This window comes from Musa acuminata, chromosome BXJ3-4, assembly GCF_036884655.1.
Source record: "Musa acuminata AAA Group cultivar baxijiao chromosome BXJ3-4, Cavendish_Baxijiao_AAA, whole genome shotgun sequence".
NCBI lineage: Eukaryota > Viridiplantae > Streptophyta > Magnoliopsida > Zingiberales > Musaceae > Musa > Musa acuminata.
In genome coordinates, this window is record NC_088352.1 from 11914443 (window position 1) to 11936368 (window position 21926).

The following is a 21926-nucleotide window of genomic DNA, read 5'->3' on the forward strand; positions in this document are numbered from 1 at the left end:
GCCTTACGATTGCTGATGATTAATCCTGATTATGGTTGAAATCATCGATTTCGATTCGAATGGTAGGCAATTCCCATTCCAAAACCACAGTTGGGTCTGTCGAGAAGGGTAGCATCGGCTCAAGCGCAGGCATCACAATGCAGCCAATGGAGAGGAAGACAAACAAGTAGCATGCGGAGAGAGAGAGAGAGAGAGAGAGAGAGAGAGAGAGACCGAGGTGCTCGAGGCAATCACGGGTGGTGATGGAGACAGTCAGGGAAAAAAAAGAAATCTAGTTCGAAACCGTTGATCAGATCTATTGATGGTGTTGGCTAATCTGTAGATCGGACCGATGGATTATCTGAACAGATATAGAATTCCATCAAAAAATATTTGAATAGGTCCATGTCAATTCCCATTAAAAAAAAAATTCTGCATAATAGGAACTGTAATCAAGCGGTTCAAGAAAAAAATTCTTTGCCATGCAAAAGCCACAAACATGGTTTCTGTAGTCGAGTAAAATAAGATCCAAAATACAACAAACATTATCATAAATCAAACAGATGTTAAGGTGGAGTAATAAACATACACAGACGTACGACAGTGGTCCTTGCAATCAACCACTGACTGATTTATTCTGGACCTCTATATATATATTTACACAGCCACCTTAATCTGACGGGAGATATACATGAACATCATAGCTAGATGGGGAGATAGGACTACCAACTTCCAGACAGATGGACTAATCAAAGAATATATTTATATACCGTAAATTTACGGTCAGAATGATGATGATAAACCTTGCTGTCATCCAATCCTTCATGGCATACTGCCCCGTCCAAGGTGAGCCAGACAGACAAACACTACAAAAATCATGAACCACATCATCAAAATAATGCTCCTTAAAAGCTTGGTTGTTGGTCATGGAGGTAGAAGTAGAGGCCAGGATGGTCATCACCAGATCAAAGCATATTTGTGGTGGACACCTACTATGGTCTGGTCCACCAAGTAAGTCGCGAACATCCAAAAGAACTTCCACCACTCCAGTGTCAATCAAGAAACCAATGCTTTAAGATCAAAGAACCTGCACATATACGAAACAAAATTAATAATAATAGATGGACATAAAAAGTATGTATAAAGAAAAGGGAGAGGAAGAAGAAAATAGATAGCAATCAATCAATATGGCAAAGATAACAAAGTCAAAAGTAAATAATCATTTGGATCACGATTCTCTCTTGTTCCATTTTGACGACGAGGCTCCAAAGAATTACAAAGGAAACAAGCAGAGAAAATAGACTAAAAATTCTATCTATAAAGGTCCTCTTCTTCCACACAAAAACAAAAGAAAACTTGAACCGGAGGAGACACGAAAATGCCATCGTACTCAAATTTGGAGGATAACATTTTTCCCTTGAACATGATAAATTCCTGAAAGAATACAATTATCAAAGCATAGTAATCTAGTTTCTCCATGCAATGTCCATGTATTTATGGACCAAACAGAGGTTCTTAGATTGAAAGAAATGACTACTAAATGTTGAATACTTAATATCCACTTTGTAGACATCATCTGCTATCTCTTTAGCCTTCATTGCTCCCAGAAATAAAATCTGACAGCCATCTGACATACCACTGGAGAATACACTAGAGACAATGATTGTAAATTGATTAAAGGACAAAAAGTCTAGCCTCAAGCACCTGTGTGAGCATGATCTTGACATGGCACCTACGATTCCAGCCATTGACCAGCACCCTCTTTTGTCATGGCAAGGCAAATGGGGCCAACTAATGTTCGTGCCTGACCTTTCAATGAGGTCTTGAGTCATCATAATTTCACCAACACTTCTAGGTCCCATATCTTTTATCTAGAAAGATGTATATGATCCTCCTAACAAGAATTCACCACCTACATCTCCTCAACTTTCCTATTATTTCTATACACCGGACCAATAACTTCAGCTGGTTTTCTAATTCATGCAGCTATATCATTAATTAAACAAGTAAATTTTTTTCTAGAAGAACAACAATTGTAACATTATTGTGATACAAAAAAATATGCTAGTGTATCTTCAAGGACCAACATTTTAATATGATATCACAGTGGGACTGTTCCTAAGAGTCGTTGAAGATTAGAAAATGAAATTAGTGAAGAGTAGATCTAATCCTGATAATCATCAACAAAAGAGATAATCAAGAAATGGATGATGATTCACAGATTGAAAGATGGATTCACCTTCATAAGAACAAACTGAATGTATGAATGATTGAATTTACAAGTATCTCTGTTACCAAAAGATCTAATGAAAAAGATTATTATTAAATGAGATAATTTAATGAATCGTTTCTTCAAATCTGAATATTTAAAAGAATTAATTCATAAATGGTTTTAGAGATATGACAAGTGATACAGAGATTTAAAAGAAGTTTAGCTATTAAACAATACTACATGAAAACATTACCCATGGATCAGTATCATGTATATACGACCTATGGTCTTGTGACATAAGACATCAAAAAGACTGGCACCTGTTAAATTAAGAATTATTAATGAACAAAAATTGAATGTTTGTCTGCTCTATTATATATATTTTTTATGAATTATTGAAGTCCATTTTTTATGCCAAAAAAGAACAAATATATTATGAGTTAAGTGGGTACAACAAGTGCCCACTTCATCCAAATACAAAATGTTAGATATTGGAACAAGCCATTCCACGTGCCAAATCCTATCAAGTTTAGATGTATGTGTATAGTTTATTGGCCAGTGGACAGCACAGTTGTCCTCCATATATATATATACATATATATATTTATATACATATACATATTTATATACATATACATATTTATATACATATACATATTTATATATATATACATATATATATTTATATATATATACATATATACATATATATATATATATACATATATACATATATATATATATACATGTATATATATATATATATATATATATATATATATGTATATATGATTCTACAATCCAATACATCCTTAACTACAGTCAGGAGGATTGACCAAGGCAGTTGCACTATCTTCTCCAGAACATCAATTACAAAAGCAATATCAAATTCCACCTGAATTTTTTGCATGGCTAATTGGAGACCTTATCTAATAGTCTTAAACTTGCAATAGAGTACAGGTCTGTTCAAAGTCTCCCATCCTTCCGAATTATTTTCCCATACTAACACAATGGATGTTCATTTACAATCCACAATCAAGAGATTATAGGACAGAGACCAAACTAAGGTGTATTGAAGAATTTTCAAATGTGGAACTTGGTTATTTTATCACTAGCTGTACTGCTGAAAGATACTCATAGATCTTATTGGGAATTACCGAATGACTGAAATCTCAAATTAGAAATTCCAAACTGGAGTGATTCATCTTATTGATTTATAGCCTAACTACAAAATTGAAGAAACTCACAAGAAAATGAGGAGTCCCTATTTGCAAGATTATCTTGCTAAGGTCAACTTGGAGAATTGTAATGCCTTCCAAGAGGATGGGCCATTATCTCAAACATCATCGAGTATAGTGGGAAAAAAATGATTCCAGTCAAAACAGCATGGTTGAAACTTCCTCACAAACTCTAATGCAGAATTGTCAATGTTGAGTTCAATAAGCTTACAAAGCTTCAACCCCAAAATCTGAAGTTTCGGATGCTTGATACTAACACATGATAAACACTTGAATTTCCCTAATTTGTAATTTGAAACTGTTGAGCAAGAAGTAATTAATACTCAATGGCAACAGCATAAATAATTTGAACCAAATCATGGAAGATGTCTGAAATGGGAGAAGAATAAATTACCTTTTGTTTACATTATGACATGTTGGAAGTGGTTCTGACAACGGGAGGTGACTCGTAGACGAGGTGTTGCAACCCAGGCTTGAGCTCCTTGTTGCAGAACTCTTCATACTCCTGTCCATCTCCAGCCTTCTTCTTCACCTCAACCACCACCATGGATGGCGTTAGCTCATATATCTCCACACCAATCGTCAGTGGGCCCTTCTCCCCCTCTCTCGTCCCTTCCAAGCTGATCCTGCAATCCTTCCGCCTGACCTTGAAGCTCACAACCTTTGCAATCTCCTCCAATTTCGATATGATCTGTGACACGGGCTCCTTGGACAGGAACCTGGTCATCTCCTCTGTTTCTTCGAACAACCCTGAGAGGTCGAATCCCCTGGAGAAAGATATGATATCGAACGCGGTAAGGCTCGGCGGCCTTGGCAATGGATGGTGGTGCTGCTCGTCCGAGAATGTAGGTGGGCAGGAAGCGACGGAGCAGTCCGATTCCGACCCCGATTCGTATGTCTCATCTTGCTTAGGTTCGTTATTCTGCAGTTGGTCATCTTCGGGATCATCTTCGGGATCATCTTCGGGATCATCTATGCTATGTAACTGGTTGTCTTCGATGTAGAATCGGACGTGTCGGAACCCTTTCCTGAACCAGGGATTCTCCATGATCTCCGGAATGGTGATTCGGGTTTGGGGATTGACATCGAGGAGGCGGTGGAGGAGGTGGACGAGATCCTGCGAGAACCATCGCGGGCACCGGAAGACGCCTTTGTAGATCTTGCGGTACATGGCCACGATGCTGCGGTCGTGGAAGGGAAGGTAACCTGCCATGAGCACGAAGAGGATGACGCCACAGGACCAGACGTCGATCTTGGCGCCATCGTAGCCCCTCCGGGAGAGCACCTCGGGCGCGACATAGGCGGGCGTGCCGCAGAAGGTGTGGAAAAGCCCGTCGCCGCGCATCTGTTCGGCAACGGCGGAGAGGCCGAAGTCCGACACCTTGAGATCGCCGTGATCGTCGACGAGGAGATTCTCCGGCTTGAGATCCCGGTGGAAAACGCCGCGTGCGTGGCAGAAGGCGACGGCGGAGATCAGCTGTTGGAAGTAGCGGCGGGCGGTGTCCTCCAGGAGGCGGCCCTTGGAGACGCGGGAGAAGAGCTCGCCGCCGCGGACGTACTCCATGACGAAGTAGATCTTGGTCTTGGTGGCCATGACCTCGAAGAGCTGGACGATATAGGGGTGGCGGACGCGGCGGAGGATGGCGATCTCGCGTTTGATGTGCGCAACGAGGCCGCTCTTGAGAATACTTTCCTTGTCGAGGGCCTTAATGGCGACGAGCTCGTCGGTGCGCACGTCGCGGGCGACGTAGACCTTGGCGAAGGTCCCGGCGCCGAGGAGCTTGCCCACCTCGAAGCGACCAAGGAGGAGGCCGCCGTCTTTCTTTCTCCTTTTGTCGTGCTCGCTCGGCATCATCGTGACCGCCTCCTCCATCAGGGATCGGATCCCAACCCTTCTTCTTCTTCCTTTCCCTTCCCCTCGTCAAGCCAGAGCCAGAGCCAGAGCCAATTCTATTTCTCTCTCTCTGAAGGCGCCTATCGATTGCCCTTTTTTCCCGTCGCAACGGGATCTGTGGGAAGGAGAAGCGGCTTCAAGATATCGAATGGTAGTATATAAAGGGCAGGGGCGGAAGCGTCGGTGGCGGAGCGATAGCTTCTCCTAGACGAAGAAAACGTGACGGTAAAGCGACGGAAGGAGGAGCACCTAGTCGGGACCTCCGTTTAAGATAACGGGCATCGCAACGTCTATTGTCTTTTGCGTTTGCCTTTCGCTCCCAACCCCTCATCGACTCGTTCCGAAATAAAAGGAAAACAAATCATTTATTTTCACCGATCGCTCAATTCGCATTCTTCTATTGGATAACGGTGGTGGCGCCCACGTTTGTCGACGAGGGTGTCAACATGGGTAAGTGGAAAGGAAGGCATCAGCGGCCATATAGTTGCTTTGAGATTCGTACGTAGTTCAATCTGACGGTCGAGTTCATATATTCAGTAGCACTTGCTCGACCGGGATCTCCGGCTTTGTAGGGACGCGTGGGAGTACGGCAGTGTTTATTGGTGAAGGACGGGTGGGGCGCGTCGCGATGGAACGGACAGCTGGAGGTGATTTGGTTATGCGTGTCTCCCAGTGAACAAGGAGCACGGGCATAATAAGTTGGCTGTTTTAACGGAGGGGCACCACCGTTTCTGTCCGTTCGTCGTAGCCGCTACTGTAACCGGACTTGTGGTTGGAGAAACGACAGGTCTCCCATGTAGGACCCAAATCTGCAAACACCGGAGTCCCCCAGATAGGCGTTCGGGTACCGACCAAGCACGTACAGGAGTAAAAGAAAGTTCGAAAGCAAAGGAAAGCGTCTATTATAGCTGTCGTCAGCTGCCACGCGGCCGAAAATGACGGCTGAATAATGTTTTCTAGGTTGAGCTACCCATTAACCGATACCACCGTGCGCACACGCCTTACAATTGAAGGAAATTGAGAGCCCGCAGGAGATCCGTCGGTTGACAAAGGCAGGTACGGCCAAAAAAGGAACCTCGAAGTATGGCTGTTCTTTAGTATTCATCGCGCGTGGCGGTTTTGCTCACCGCGGGCGGCGGGACGACCGGCACGGGGCGCCGTCGTGCGCGCACGTGAATCACACGCTACAAAGCGTGAGGCAAAGTAGTACCTGCTTACTCGTAGAATTCAAATATATTTGAATAATAATTATGATATAAATGTAAAAAAACTATATATATATATATATATATATATACTTAATTACCATCTCAAAGCCTCAAACTATATGCAGATACTAAAAATCACCTAAATAAAATGACAAATCCCACCGATCTTATAGCACAGCAATCGAAGCCATACAAATAGAACGTACGTGTCGCATAAATATAGATTCTAACAGCCGGCCAAGGAAGACTTGCATTCGTCTTGACCTGGTCAAACAAATGCATTCACCTGCATCACTTGACGAACTATTTTGGCAGTTTCTCATTTTGCCACCACAAAAACAATACCTAATCGGACTTGTCGGTCTGACAGAAAAAATATAGATATGTTCATTTGGTAAACATGCCAGCTTTTATATCAGTAAACAATACCATTTCCAAACCCCGTTGAAGTCCGCGGTCAACGCATGCAACGATTCCATATAGGCCGTGGGCTTGGGCCTAAATAAGGCAAAATAGGGACAACAATTGGACTACCAATTTGGTCAAAAGTTCTTCAGAGCTTTCAATCAGTCTCCGCCATAGTAGATGAGCCAACAACACTGTTTCTTTTTGGTTTTTTTTATGGCTCTCTTGCATCATAATACAATAATTTTTTTACGAGGAAATAATTCATTGGACCGGGAGGGATGAATTAATATTTTTTTAAAAAAATTATATATTAAAATAATTCACTGAACCAAGAGATCTCCTACCGACAACAAATATCACATCACCAATCACGAAAATAATAGGAATGATAACGCATTAGTTAGCTATTAATTGTTTGATATTCCATTAACCGTAGATAGTTAAATTTGAATCCCAGCTCAATTATTTTTGTATGCAAACTCGTTCTAAACCCAATAAAAAGATACATCGATCGATTTTATTGGAATGGACGGATTATAATGTTCGATAGATTTAAATCTATTTGTTTCTGAACTCATTCTAGACTAAATTAAAGGATTTGATAGATCATTATATTAGGAAAAAACCTTTATTTGCTGCATCACTAAGGGTAATGATTTTTCCCCAGTATTTAATTCACAAAGGAAATAACGAGTAAAACGGGACAATAGTTCGCATAAAAGCTGCGCAAACGCCTCTTCTTACAGCTTTGTGACAGGCCACTGGCAGGGGCATTTGGGTCATAAAATTACCAACGGGCCAATTCCCAGAAACAATAAGGACAATGAATAAAGAACAATGCAGAACAGGGGGGAGGTCACTTGGTGGGTGGCAAAGAAGTGGTTTTTTTGGCCCTCTAAATCATCCTCGCCTAGTTTTTTCTTTCTTTGTTGTGTTTGCGAGCGAGGCCATACGTTCTATCTCGCGCAGTCTCTCTCTCGTGTTCTTTTCTGTCTTCGTCTCATCCTCCGTGTGTTTTTTTCTTTGACACCACAGTATCTCTCAGCTTTCACCAATGATTCTCCAGTCTTTTCTTTCGCTATTAGATTTCTCATCCGCGTAGCAGTCGGAAAAAAACCATCTTGGTACCGTTTGGAAGAAACGAGAAAGATCAGATTTTTATCAGTTTTCAGGCCTTCTCTTTTCCTGTTTGTGCGTTTGGGGAGTTTGGTAGCTTATGGAGATGGCAGAAGTCAAGCCGGAGGAGATCACGCATCCGCCCATGGATCAGCTCCATGGTTTGGAGTACTGCATCGATTCCAATCCATCTTGGGGTGCGTTGAATCGCTTTCACCGTCCTTCTTGATTTTGCTTCTCTTTTCTTTTTCCGGTTTCAATGGTGTGTGTTAGTACCGAGTGCGTTCTGGTTTGTGCCTGACGATTTGGAGTACAGGTGAGGCTATTGCGTTGGGATTTCAGCATTACATATTGGCCTTGGGCACGGTGGTGATGATCCCGACCCTTCTGGTACACTTGATGGGTGGAACTGATGTAAGTCCCGAGTCTTTCCATCAAAACTCGATCTTGTCCAGTTTATCTCTAGCAAGTTCTTTCCTTTCTGTTACATTTTGACAATTGATCAGTGTCTTTCCCGTTAATTTGTTGCAATTTGAGAAGAAAAATAGGCAAATCTTATAGAAATGGACATAGGAATTACCTGAAGATGACATATGAAGGAAAGAAGATATATTCTTATTGTTTACTAAGTGTTTTAGGTAACTTAGATTTAGTATCCATTGACTTCCTCATGCGAGCTCCAAAGCACTGATAGAAGTGATTGTTGAGTTAATATACTTTCACTTTCTACAATTGTGCTATACAAGATGAAATTGATTGTTCCAAGCCATGGATGATTACTTATTATGTGTCATATCGATCAGCACCCACTTAATTTCTGTTGGTGTCACTTGTTTTTATTATCTAACTGTTCAGATTGACAGGGCTACTAGTGGAGTTCTGATAGTGAGTTCCATTGTTGCAGGATGATAAGGTAAAGGTGGTCCAGACATTGTTGTTTGTGTCTGGAATAAATACATTGCTTCAAACCCTATTCGGAACTCGACTTCCAATTGTCATCGGTGGTTCATACGCATTTGTGGTTCCAATCATATCCATAATTCATGACTCATCGCTGGCGCAGATAACTGACGACCATGAAGTAAGCCAGCAAGTTATCTAGTCCCTCTGTAATAAGTTCTGCTCCATTACTTTTTGCTCAATACGGTGCCCTCTATTCTGATAGTCATAGAAGAAAATTTGGTTAATTTTCCTATGAATAGTTTGGACTGCTGCATTGTTTGCATGTGAGCAGAGGTTCCTCCAAACCATGAGAGCGATACAAGGAGCTTTAATTGTCTCTTCCAGCATTCAGATCATTCTGGGCTACAGCCAGTTGTGGGGGATCTGCTCCAGGTAGACCTAGTTTTCTACCACCATAAGATATATCTTTGTTTCCTGGCATGTTGTCTGGCAGAATAATTGAACAAATGTGGTCCATCAGATCAAGCAATAATCACTTATACCAGCCAACATGGTTTTCTCTTTGATGTAGAACATGATGACAGTTTACTTGCATGAAAGGATCCACCAAATGGATAGTTTTGGACTCTATTAACGTGGGGACAATTCTGGGCCAATGCTATGACATGTCTGCTTAAATAACATGCATTTTATTAGCTTGTTACAGATATTCATTGGGCCAACCATAAAATGATGGTTTTGTTCCTTATTCAGATTTTTCAGCCCTCTTGGAATGGTTCCAGTGGTTTCACTTGTAGGATTTGGATTATTCGACAGAGGATTCCCCGTGGTACTACCTCTATTACCTCTCCTTTTCTTTGATATCTGTAAGATTCGTTTGCATGAAGGTATAGTTAGCTTTTCAGTTTAGCATGTAAAGTTATTGTGCGTCGGTCTCATGGATGCTAAGAAGCGGTGCATCTTGATTCACATCTCGTACATTTTCTCTTCACGCGTATGCACATGTTGATCTTGCATTATTGTAATCATCCTGCGTGTTATTAGATGGTCACCCTCCAATTTTCTGCATGGTGAACTTCTTACTTGCACAAGATTGTGTACAAAATGTAACTATTGTAACCTACTTCGTTTGCCTATTGCAGTATCACTTGTAAACTCTGTAACATGAATAAGCATCTTTCTTTACCTATTGAAACCTTTCACAAAAGGTGGTAAATGGCATGGTGCATTATGTTTATGAACCCATAAATATTTTGGTAAAATGATCTACTATGTTTATGTTTTTCAACCAAATTTATCACCGGATTTGTACATTTCTAGAGAGATGGTGCATACCAGGAAAATTCGGACAAATTCATTAAGAAAACTTTGTTATCAGAACTTCCAATTAAAGTATGTAAACATAGTATTATCTACTTGATTTTAGATTCTTAAAACCAATATTGTTTGTTTGGTATGATATGTAATTACAAAAACTAAAATTGATGTATGCACATACTTTGATACCTCAGAACTGTCAGAAATGTGTCGGACTTGCTCAGTTGTTTTGAAATCTTGTCCATTGGTAAGTTAAGCGAAAAATATCTTTGGTAGGTGAAATTCTCTTTGCGACCTTCTTCCTACAAAATTTGTCCTCATCTTTGTGACAAAAATTTATTGCTCTGAATATATAAAGAGAAGTTCTTAAATTTCTATAAGAGATGGGCATTACAACATCACATTCAATATTCAACCTAGCTCGTTTGTGCATCAGGTTGGAAGATGTGTGGAGATTGGCATTCCAATGCTTATCCTATTCATTGCATCCTCCCAGGTACTGGTTCATCTGACACAATTTAGTGATTCAGTTCTCCCAGACAGCTTGCAACTGATTTCAAGTTCTTCCTTACTGTCTCCTTGCAAATTCTCTTTCTAACCAAACGTGACAACTTGATCAGTATCTAAAGCATCTGCACATTAGACGGTGGCCCATATTGGAGAGGTTCTCTCTTCTGATAACCATTGTCATCATATGGATTTATGCCTACTTGCTTACAGTTGGTGGTGCATACAAACACCGGCCAGAACGCACCCAGGTCAACTGTCGCACTGACCGAGCCAATCTCATCTCCTCTGCTCCCTGGTACTTACCCATCTTTTTATGTTTCTATCCTCCTTCAATAATGTCAAGCATCTATTTGTTGTCCTGACACCAGAGCTTTCAGGATAAAGATTCCATACCCATTGCAATGGGGTGCACCAACTTTCGATGCTGGTCATTCTTTTGGGATGATGGCTGCTGTCCTTGTATCCTTGATCGAGGTAAGTGGTTAGAATGTTGAACTCTGCTGTTCTTGATGGTGCACTACTGCTTCTATATGTTGTTGTTAAGCTGATAGGTTTCTTGTTTTGCCACAGTCAACAGGCGCTTTCAAAGCTGCAGCCCGCCTAGCCAGTGCAACACCACCTCCAGCTCATGTTCTGAGCCGAGGCATTGGATGGCAGGTGATTTATCTACCTTATGGAATGAACTTGTGCCGGGTAAAATCTTTAATTAAATATAATTATGGAGAATGAATGGATGATGGATTGATGTCTTTTTTTATGCTTCAAAAACTAACAGGGAATAGGAATTCTACTTGATGGGCTATTTGGCACTGCAAGTGGTTCGACTGTCTCTGTGTATGTTCGCGATGATCTTTCTTTTCCGGTAATCATAGGCATATTTTCTATGAAGCTTAATAACTTGGAACAACAGGGAGAATGTTGGGCTTCTCGGATCAACGAGAGTTGGGAGTCGTAGGGTCACACAGATCTCAGCTTGTTTCATGATATTTTTCTCCATCATGGGTGAGTGATAAGCTGACATTCCCAATCAATTAAAATAGGTTTTCGCTTGATGTGGGATAATATTGAAGCTGCTCTTTTGACATAGGGAAATTTGGAGCTTTATTTGCCTCCATTCCATTCACCATCTTTGCTGCTGTTTACTGTGTTCTGTTCGGGCTTGTGGGTACGTATGTTCTCGTCCCTTTGGTGTCATACAGAACTGGTCTTCATGATTACTGATGAGACACTAAAATCTTTTCTCTCTTCTGCTCTTTCCGTTCAAGCTGCGGTGGGGCTGTCCTTGTTGCAGTTCACCAACATGAACTCCATGCGCAACCTCTTCATCGTTGGCGTCTCCATCTTCCTTGGCCTATCCGTTCCTCAATACTTCTTCCGCTACACTCTGAGTGCTCAGCATGGTCCAGCCCACACCAAAGCAGGATGGGTTTGTGTTGCGCACTTGGTTTATATCTGCCGGTCTTTAAATTAGATCGAGCATAAACAACTTAATAGTAACTTTTATCTGATTCTGTGGAGCATAATCCGTAATCTGAAGTCTAAATAAAAGCATTCAGAAATTGCAGAGCATGGTCAATGCACTGTAGAAAAAGAAGAAGAACATCTCAAACAAATTAAGCTTGAAATATACTAAGGATTTTTCGAGAGGTTTTACATTTCTTGTTTTTATTAGCATTTTCCTGATCTGATTCATGTATCTTCATTATCCTATTGCAGTTCAATGACTACATAAACACAATCTTCTCCTCCCCGCCAACCGTGGCATTGATAGTTGCAGTTTTCCTAGACAACACACTCGACTTCGAGGACGCTGCCGCAGACCGAGGCATGCCATGGTGGAGGAGGTTCCGAACCTTCAAGGGAGACAGCAGGAACGAGGAGTTCTATACTCTCCCCTTCAACCTGAACCGCTTCTTTGCTCCATCATGAGGTTGTTGCGTAGATAAGTGACGAAGGGAAGGTGGTAGACATTGTTGAGTCGATACAAATGTAGATTTTAATCAAATCTACTACTCATATCATGTATATTCTGAGTTTGATCGGCAATACAACAGATCAATCTTCTCTTTATGAAGCATGTCTATTATTTCCTTTCCTCCAGTTTGGTTCATGCTGCAATTAAGAAAGAATGATCTCATCTTCGCCATGAATCCGCCGGACCAAAGGTTTTGGTGGAACAACTCAGGTGGTTTTCCCTGGTTTCCTCGTAAACTGTTTTCCGGTCAAAATTGTAATCACAGGAGATTTTTCTCTCTTGAAGTTACCATTAATAACGTCTTGTTTTATTTGAATTATTACTTTTCTTATTTGCATAGTATTGTTAAGAAAATTATTAAAATTCATTTTCTTCATCATGTGAATAAGTTAGAAATTTAGCCAATCAATTAAGTTATTAGCTTATTTATTTTCTAATGAGTGACGTGGTTTTTAGAAAGTAATTATCTTGAATTTTATTTTTTATGTGTGAACCATAAAAATAAATATTAAAAATTTATCTTTGTGTGTGAAAGTAAAATAAAAATAAATTTAAAATAAAAATTAAATTATTGCTTATAATGATTGATGATAGAAATTTTGAGAAAAGGTAGGATCCTCTATTTTTTTATTATTAGTGAGTTTTATTCATATTTTGACATTTTTAATATTATAATTATTATAATTTATATGATACATAATAATATTTTAATTTCAAATTTTTGTGATTAATAAATAATGATTATTAAATTTGTTAATTTAATAATAGTTTTAATTCATGAAATTTTGGAATTTTTATAATTTAATTATTTTTAAATTTAAAATCATTAATATAAATTAGTTAATTCATAAAAAAAGAATGAACTTGAGGTCAATTATTATTTTATAATATTTTAAAAATATTAAAATTTAATTTAATAAGAATAGTCAAATTAAGGTGTTAAGTTGATTTTGCATGAATTAGTCTATGTAATTAGGCATGACTCGGTCAATATGACTACATACAATCTAGCCCATGTAGTTAGATATGACCCAACCTATGTGGTCAAGTATAGCTTAGCCTATATAACCAATTATAGCTTAGCCAAGATAATCAAACACATATGATCAGGTATAAATAACTCACCCCTATGTGGTTAAGCATAACTTATCCTATGAGTAAAGTGTGGCTCAATTCAATAGTAAAGTTAGGCCCAACCCTAGCCTATATAACCAATTACGGCTTAACTCATGTGGTCAAGGATAACCAAACACATAAGATTAGGTATAACTTAACTTATGTGGCTAAGCATAACATACCCCAAGAGTAAGTGTGGCTCAATTCAATAGTAAAGTCAAGCCCAACCCATGAGTAAGCCTCATTTCAACCATTGAAGTTAAGCCCGCTTTCATTATATGATTGGCGTTAGACACATTATCATCTCTCTGTTCAGTCTGTTGTACCTCAACCTAACCTGCTAACTGGAATAGACATGTGCAATGTAGGTTACCTGTCCAAGGCTTAAAGTGAGTTGGTTTGATCTTGGCTAACACTATACACTATACTTTTATTTTCTCTCCCTTTATTTATTTAAACTTATTAGTCGACTAATGAGATCGGGTTTGATCGGTTCAAGCCAATTCAAAGTGATTTCAAATCAACTTGATTAATTCAAGCCAAATCTAAATTAGACTAGTCTAGGGTGATTCTAAATCAGTTCTATAAGAATTTAAGATTTGTTTCATCCAATTGAGTTTTGTTCAAGTCAATTAGACTACTCCAATTAGAGTTTTGATTGATTGAAAAATATTGAAAGATTGATGTCCTTATGATTTGATAGACTTAAAAATTTAATCTAAAGATATCATTTAAAAATAATTAATTATTTTTTAAGATTAAGTTAATGATATTAATATGATTGTTACCTTATAGTATATGTGATTATGTTGATTAATCTATATTGGAAGTATAATATATGAAAGAAGCTATATGCCAATTACAATGCAGAGCCATAATCTAGTAGGTCATAATCAATTATCATAACCGAATGAATAATCATGATTGACTATGTATCCCTACTAAGGGTAGATAGAGTAATTTCATTCGGGGATTAGTGGGTTATCAAACATGACAGTTAGACGATTCCTCCATCCACTGTTTGAAGGAATATGCCCTCAACAGGTGAGTATTAAAGATTATCAAGATGTTATGAAGATGTTTTATATATGATCGATAAACGACATTATTTATTGTATATTAATTATCATGATTTTTCTTATACTTGAGTTTCATATGTTATCATTTTATATTAAATTATTAATATATATATATATATATATATATATATATATCATGAGTATTAAAGATTATTTTTTATAATTTTTGAAAGTTACCTACTATATTTATTTTGAGAATAATCTAGTACTTTCAAATAGATCTAAGGTTTGGATGAAGAAGAAAACTTTTTTTTTTTTTTGTCTCTTGTGGTCGATATATTTTTTATTTTAATTAAAAATATTTAATATAATAAAAATAAAAAAAAGTTAAATTCAAAGATAATTTTTTAATAAATTATGAATAATAAAATAATAATAAATCTGTGGTGTGATAAGAATTTAAGAATTGGTCGACAGATTACTCCTGGTTTTTCTCGTATAAAGAAAACATACATTATCGTGATGAATTATCCACTCCCTTTCTTGACTTCTGAGGCCATCTGCGGCCCCAATTCCATAAAGTAGACCAATGATTGTCGAGGTTATCATCGTGATCGCGATCAGCATAGCTTTGGTGGGCGATACATCAACAGGCGTTCTCATGCAGCTTCACGGGCCACCCCCGAGCTCCTCCAAAGGGATGCTACTGTGAGATGGAGACCCGAGCCCCCACCGTGGCGTGGAAAGCTATCGATGAATGACCCGAAGCCTTGTTGCTCAATCATTCTGCACTCATATCTGTCAAATGTTCTACAGTAATTTATTGGTCCAACAATTATTCACAGCTTTGGTTGTCGAGATCCATTGCGTTTTACATTACTTGCTCGAACAATTCTTCCATCACATTTATTGGCGGATGTGATGTCGGTTAAAGCGGCTGTTATAAAGACGATGTGGATTACGAGCAAGCCAATAGAACAATTTCGAAAAAGTCTTTTTCTTTCGAGTAGAAATTGTTGCTCGTTTCCTACATTTTTTGATATGCGGCAGTGCGGAATCCGCTGGAAAACCATGAGACCGAGGAGTTGAAAAGGTCGAGTCTTTCCTTCCCTCTTTCGTTGCCCTCGTCCTTCCCCACCTTATCACATGGCCTCGCTGCCGCTGGGACCCCATCATCCGCCGCCGCTGCCGCCGCAGGAGCACGACACGCTCAACCCCGTCGCCGCTCCTCGCCGACCTGGGATGGATGAAGACAAGGTAGCCACTTCTTCCCCCTCTTCGAACTCTTTTCGATGTCTATCGTGTTTCCGGTGCTTCCCGTGTCAAAAAGTTGCTTCTTCAAGGCGATTCGAGCTGTTTCTTTGCGATTTCGGAGCGTTCTTTTTGGTTGTTTTCTCCTCTCCGGGTGGAAAAATCTGTTCTTGATGTGAACGTTTGCCTGCTTTAAGAGATCATACAGCATTTGTCTAGCCAGAATTTCATTTTCTTTGGTGGAAGCCGTGTGGATCCAAGGTATTCTCCTTCTTATCCTGTTTGATCTGTACGTTTATGCTGTTGCCCTTTTTTCTTGGTAAATCTTTGAAGAATATAGCGGGGGATTCATCCGTGTGATCTTTTTGTTTATGTGTAATTGTACTCAGGATTGAGAAGATTTTTGGCTTCTCCTTTGCTTTCCCTTTAGGGGTTGGTACGTCTTACAGTTGTTCTTCTTGCCTTTTGGGCCACCGATCTCTGCTCTAAGCTTAATTAAAGAGCAATGCCTTTCATTCTCTTCACTGCGTTCGAGAATAGTGACCCTTTTTTTTTTTTTAGGTTTTTTGTTGGATTTTGACTATGTTGATATCACGTGCTTGTTGTTCAAACTATATCCGGATTTCTTGAGGCGGATGCTGCCATTTTATACTGGCTTGAGGACTTTTGAGGTCATTTCTTCGCTGATATCCAATCCATGTGTTACTTGGTGCTCTCTCTGTAGGCCTTGCCTCGGTCTTCAGCTTAGCTTATTAATTTGGATGAGTTTGTTCTCTTTTTGTTAGTTCCGTTTAGTTTATTGCAGTTCATAGTTGTTTGAGTGCCTTGAAATTAAGTCCAATTGCCTGTGTCCGTCTTTCTGATCTTTCCATTTATTGCTTTAGTAAATTCAGCTGTTTGCTGGTTCTTCTGATTTGATAGAAATATGAAGTGTCTTAATTAAACTCCTTTTTAACTACATATTGCAGAAAACATCTGTTTTGGAGGGGAACGATGCAGTCACTGGACATATCATTTCCACCACCATTGGAGGCAAGAATGGTGAACCCAAGCAGGTTAGGACCCGCAAGATCATTGTATCTGAAATTGCAATGTGAGCACGTTATTCGATGTCCATGTTCTGAGCCCTTTTACTTGCTATGCAGACCATCAGTTACATGGCAGAGCGCGTCGTAGGGACTGGCTCATTTGGAATTGTCTTCCAGGTTTTTTTGCTTTCTTTCTTTCTTGATTGTTCACAAGAGCATGACACCATGTAGCGCTTTGATTTCAAACATGAAACATGATTGTCTTTTGGCAGGCAAAATGTTTGGAAACAGGGGAGACTGTTGCAATAAAGAAGGTTTTGCAGGATCCAAGATACAAAAACCGTGAGCTGCAGCTGATGCGTTCAATGGATCATTCAAATGTGATCTCACTAAAGCATTGTTTCTTCTCCACCACAAGCAGGGATGAGCTTTTTCTTAACCTGGTCATGGAATATGTGCCTGAAACTCTTTATCGTGTTCTAAGACATTACAGCAGTGTGAATCAGAGGATGCCTCTTATATATGTGAAGCTTTATACGTATCAGGTAAATCATCTGTTTTCCATTGGGAGTCCCATTTTGCAGACACATGGATGAGAGAATTGACTTGGATCTGTTTTCAGATATTTAGAGGGTTGGCTTATATTCATACAGTTCCTGGTGTTTGCCATAGAGATGTAAAGCCACAAAATGTTTTGGTAGGTTCGTGTGGCCTCAAAATATTAATATTCTGTCAAGCTTGATCAAGTAAAGTCTCTTCCTTTACAATTAGTTGAGTTTTCTGCAGGTAGATCCTCTGACTCATCAAGTCAAGCTATGTGATTTCGGAAGTGCAAAGGTTTTGGTATGTCTTACTTGGAATGACACTCATGGTTGTTATCTTTTTGCCTTGACGTTTTCTGGTGTTCTTCAATGGATCAATCAGTTTCACTGGATCTTTGAAAATATGCATTACTTAATAATAATGGGATTTTTTATTATTATGAATTGATTGATTAATTTGACACCTCGTTTATGCATTGTTTTATATCAGAAGATACATCCATTATAATTTCGTTTAGTCCATCTTGTACTTGTGTGAAAATTTAGCACTTGTCGCAAGAACATCATTTTCTTATTCTTCTTTTTCTTTTGCTTTGTTTGAAGTCGTGAACATAAAAGGTAAATTAATTGATATGCTTAGACTTTTGACAATTGTGAAACATTATGATGGCTGCATTGTATTCCGTAACAAGGTGATATGAAGGCTGACCTATCCTATAACAGAATATAGTCCATTCTAGTACTTTTGGACTGGATTATAATTCTAGCATTTGATAGTTCCAAGCGTGTAGCGAAGCAAAGGTAATCATTTCATAAATTGGCAAATTGTGGAGAGCTGTGATGCCATATTACACGGTGTATGAGATGCCAATGTTCAACAGTGTGTTAGAATTAACACAAAATGGTTCTTTAATTGATCCATCAGAGCCAGAGAAAGCGTAAAATGCATATATAAGAGAGACTATTGGGTTTATTTCTACATTTTTTTTTGCAGTCCCGTTACCAGCATGTTCATGGATAAATATCCTTAGTGTTTTTTTTGTAGGTCATCCTGCACTTGTGCAATCTCTATACTTAATGGATGATATTTATTGTTTTGGATAATTATTGTTTTCTAGTATTGCATGAACCAAACATTAATGGATTATTGGGTTTATTTCTACATTTTTTTTGCGGTACCATTACCAGCATGTTCATGGATAAATATCCTTGTGTTTTTTTTGTAGGTCATCCTGCACTTGTGCAATCTCTATACTTCACTTTGATATATTTGTTCAAGGATATTGGAAACCTTTTGATTCTTTTTCATTTGTTTTCTAGTATTGCTTTTTCTTTCTAATATTCTATGTACTGTACCAGGTCAAGGGTGAACCAAACATTTCTTACATTTGCTCTCGGTATTATCGTGCTCCAGAGCTTATTTTTGGTGCAACAGAATATACAGCATCTATTGATATATGGTCAGTGGGTTGTGTTCTTGCTGAGTTGCTCCTCGGTCAGGTACACTTCATCTTACCTATCAGTTCTTGTGCTTTGATAATCCATCAAAGAGGACTTTTGAATTCCTATGTTAAATGAATTAAATACATCTTATGTCTGACAATACTGCACGTTTTTCAGCCATTATTTCCTGGAGACAGTGCTGTCGATCAACTTGTTGAGATAATCAAGGTATGATTCTTCTGCCCTTTTGGTTGATACTGGTTCTTGTGATTTCAAGGATGCATGTTTCCTTTTTGTGCAGGTTCTTGGGACTCCAACTCGTGAAGAAATTCGGTGCATGAATCCAAACTATACGGAGTTCAGGTTTCCACAGATAAAGGCTCATCCATGGCACAAGGTTATTTGCAGTTACTTATCATGTTGATTTTATCATCTGAGTTATACTAATACTCTCAAGCTCAAAAAAGAATGTTTGCAAACTTCCTGAAGCTTGATTCTTTTGGAACTGATTTGCTTATAAACAGATGACTTTCTTCAGGAAAATTGTTACTTACCAGTTGTGTTGTTGTGTGATATTTATGATGAACTGGAGGATACCCACATTGGTAAACTTTTGATGATCCCTGTGCCAAAGCTTTTCTTGTTAATGGATGATGCTGATTTTATTTTTTGGACAAGTAATATAGAAAATAATTGATAATTTTTGGAGAGAGAACATCCCACCTTACCAGTGCATTTGTTGTTTTGTGAAGTCTCTGATGAGGGTTACACATCAAATAGCTGTCATTAAGATGTGCTTCAGCAAAAATATTACTCGGAAAGACTAGTACTTGTGTTTGATGTCTGGACCAATTAGGTGCTCGTAATCGAAAGTGCTTGAGCTTATTAAATTTGTTATGTTGACATCTTGAAATTTTTTGGAAAATATTCACCTATTGTTGAATGAGACAGTTGGCTTGCTTTGGTTTGGGAACGAGATATGTGAGAACTTTCTGTTCTAACATTTACTATGATATATTTCTATCGAGATATTTCTCTAATTTTGGTTGTTTGTTAAGATAGTTGTTTCCATTATGATGCATAATCTTGACCTTTGTTATTTGAAGAGTCTTACAGTATGTTGTAATGTTTCAGATATTTCATAAGCGAATGCCTCCTGAGGCAATAGATCTTACGTCGCGCCTTCTCCAATACTCTCCTAGTTTTCGGTGCACTGCAGTAAGTTTTTCTTCCTAAACTTTCTTGAAAAACAGTGATGCGGCTGACAGAATAACAACTATAGTATGGTCCATTTTGTGTTTAACAAGATTTAGGCCTTTTTCCCTCCTAAAACTCATCATATAGTAGTACCTTGCTCAATAAAAAGTAGTAAAATATTGTTTTCTGTAAAGACCAGAAATGTTTTATGTCTGATACCCCTCTGTTCTCATTATTTGGTATTTCCGATTTCAGTTGGAAGCATGTGCTCACCCCTTCTTTGATGAGCTACGAGAACCAAATGCACGGTTGCCGAATGGTCGTCCTCTGCCTCCACTTTTTGACTTCAAACAAGAAGTAAGCAAAACAGCTTCAAGACATTTTGTCTGCCAATCTTTTTCTCTCCCTTGACACTTCTATGTTCTTAGTTTATTTTAGAACATATGCAAACATACAATTCTTTAAGGCAATTCTGGTAGTTATAACTTCTTATGAAACAAAGCCCTTGTTAAGCTTAAAGAGTTATGGGGAACAAGGCTGAAGTAAATCCAATATTTGCATTTCGGTCATGTGCTGATTTTTCAAACTTTCCTAATTCTTAGTGCATTTGCAATGGCAAAAACCATTACTTCTGAAAATTGAAACCAGGGGAATTAGAAACACTTACAAGGAACCTTACTAGGTAATCACGTAACGGTTTGATTTTTAAATTTAATCATCTTGCAAATTGGTCTCTCTTTTGGCATAAGTTTTGTTCTTTCTGTCATCATATTTAACAAGTCTACCACCATACTGCCAGGATTATCAGTAGACGGATATTAAACATGGAAATAAATTGGTAATATTAAAATTTTCATGATGCAAGTGGATTAATCCTGGCTACCTGTTTTTGCAGTTAAATGGTGCATCGCCAGAGCTCATCGACAAGCTGATTCCGGAACACCTGAGGCGACAATCGAGTCTCAGTTTCCTGCGAGTTCCTGGGACGTAGTGTGCAGCAATCACCTTCGTGATGTTATGGTCAAGATCAAGTAATCCCACTGCACAGTTTTCATGCCATCGCTAAATTTCGGCAAGAGGTGTGCAAGATGAACCAGGTGGAGCTGCCGGGTTAAAAGCAAGGTTGTTATAACCTATCCTGCCTACTGCCGAAATCTGTATATTGCAACTTATTTAGGATCATTAGGATCTTGTTTCTTCTGTGGATGGCTCCGAATGTTCAAAGAAGTATGTTTTGCTGGAGGGGACGACTATGTACGTGGCTTTTAACTGTGGTTTGATCTCTTTCGTTGTTGTTTGATGATGTCGGTGCATGGTAGGATGTCCAAGTCGAGTGCAGCTCATGAGAGCTTCTCTTTTCTTCATCCGATCTTATTGTAAATGTATGTAATTTAGAAGATTGAAGATTTGAGCTGAGGATGAAAACTTCTGTAATGCCCATTCGTCAGTGGGAGTATGTGTGTGCTGCCGTGAACGCTTGAGATCACATGATAGTTTTCGATCGATCTAGTCATAAGATGTCACGATTCGACGGAGCCAAAATTAACATCTTCGCTTGTTCTTTCGACCG

General features: G+C 38.8%; 3 protein-coding genes across 4 annotated transcripts; 2 read left to right on the forward strand and 1 right to left on the reverse strand.

Annotated features, from left to right (window-relative positions):
* Positions 1-501: 501 nt before the first annotated feature.
* On the reverse strand, positions 502-5570 carry LOC135635641 (CBL-interacting protein kinase 19-like). 2 transcript variants are annotated; one of them, XR_010495685.1, is made up of 3 exons: positions 3824-5523; positions 941-1066; positions 502-845 (listed from the first exon to the last, which is right to left on the reverse strand). XR_010495685.1 is itself a non-coding variant. In XM_065146865.1 (2 exons), exon 1 carries the CDS (start codon positions 5300-5302, stop codon positions 3836-3838), a length of 1467 nt encoding a protein of 488 aa, XP_065002937.1. In that variant the 5' UTR covers positions 5303-5570; the 3' UTR covers positions 502-1066; positions 3824-3835. The 2 variants fall into 2 exon arrangements, 1 of the variants encoding a protein (XP_065002937.1); XM_065146865.1 differs by having other exon boundaries at positions 502-1066; positions 3824-5570.
* Positions 5571-7792: 2222 nt separating this feature from the next.
* On the forward strand, positions 7793-12855 carry LOC103981498 (nucleobase-ascorbate transporter 2). The gene is made up of 14 exons (XM_009398245.3): positions 7793-8252; positions 8372-8469; positions 8960-9136; positions 9290-9390; positions 9712-9787; positions 10712-10771; positions 10896-11080; positions 11163-11259; positions 11356-11442; positions 11561-11619; positions 11696-11787; positions 11873-11950; positions 12051-12211; positions 12502-12855. The coding sequence occupies exons 1-14, from the start codon at positions 8156-8158 to the stop codon at positions 12712-12714; spliced, it is 1581 nt and encodes a 526-aa protein (XP_009396520.2). The 5' UTR covers positions 7793-8155; the 3' UTR covers positions 12715-12855.
* Positions 12856-15601: 2746 nt separating this feature from the next.
* Positions 15602-21656, forward strand: LOC135635642 (shaggy-related protein kinase eta-like). Its single transcript, XM_065146866.1, has 12 exons — positions 15602-16152; positions 17115-17201; positions 17292-17351; positions 17447-17719; positions 17797-17871; positions 17961-18017; positions 19076-19216; positions 19337-19387; positions 19461-19556; positions 20294-20377; positions 20612-20713; positions 21252-21656. The coding sequence occupies exons 1-12, from the start codon at positions 16042-16044 to the stop codon at positions 21345-21347; spliced, it is 1233 nt and encodes a 410-aa protein (XP_065002938.1). The 5' UTR covers positions 15602-16041; the 3' UTR covers positions 21348-21656.
* The last annotated feature ends 270 nt before the right edge of the window (positions 21657-21926 follow it).

Excerpts from the sequence above, each read along its gene's own strand:
- LOC135635642 (XM_065146866.1), top strand. The coding sequence starts at position 16,042 with ATGGCCTCGCTGCCGCTGGGACCCCATCATCCGCCGCCGCTGCCGCCG. Across the intron at positions 18,018-19,075 it reads TCGGAAGTGCAAAGGTTTTG|GTCAAGGGTGAACCAAACAT; the intron begins GTATGTCTTACT and ends GTACTGTACCAG. Across the intron at positions 20,714-21,251 it reads TTTTTGACTTCAAACAAGAA|TTAAATGGTGCATCGCCAGA; the intron begins GTAAGCAAAACA and ends CTGTTTTTGCAG.
- LOC135635641 (XM_065146865.1), bottom strand. The coding sequence starts at position 5,302 with ATGGAGGAGGCGGTCACGATGATGCCGAGCGAGCACGACAAAAGGAGA.
- LOC103981498 (XM_009398245.3), top strand. The coding sequence starts at position 8,156 with ATGGAGATGGCAGAAGTCAAGCCGGAGGAGATCACGCATCCGCCCATG. Across the intron at positions 8,253-8,371 it reads CGATTCCAATCCATCTTGGG|GTGAGGCTATTGCGTTGGGA; the intron begins GTGCGTTGAATC and ends TTTGGAGTACAG. Across the intron at positions 11,443-11,560 it reads GCCGAGGCATTGGATGGCAG|GGAATAGGAATTCTACTTGA; the intron begins GTGATTTATCTA and ends AAAAACTAACAG.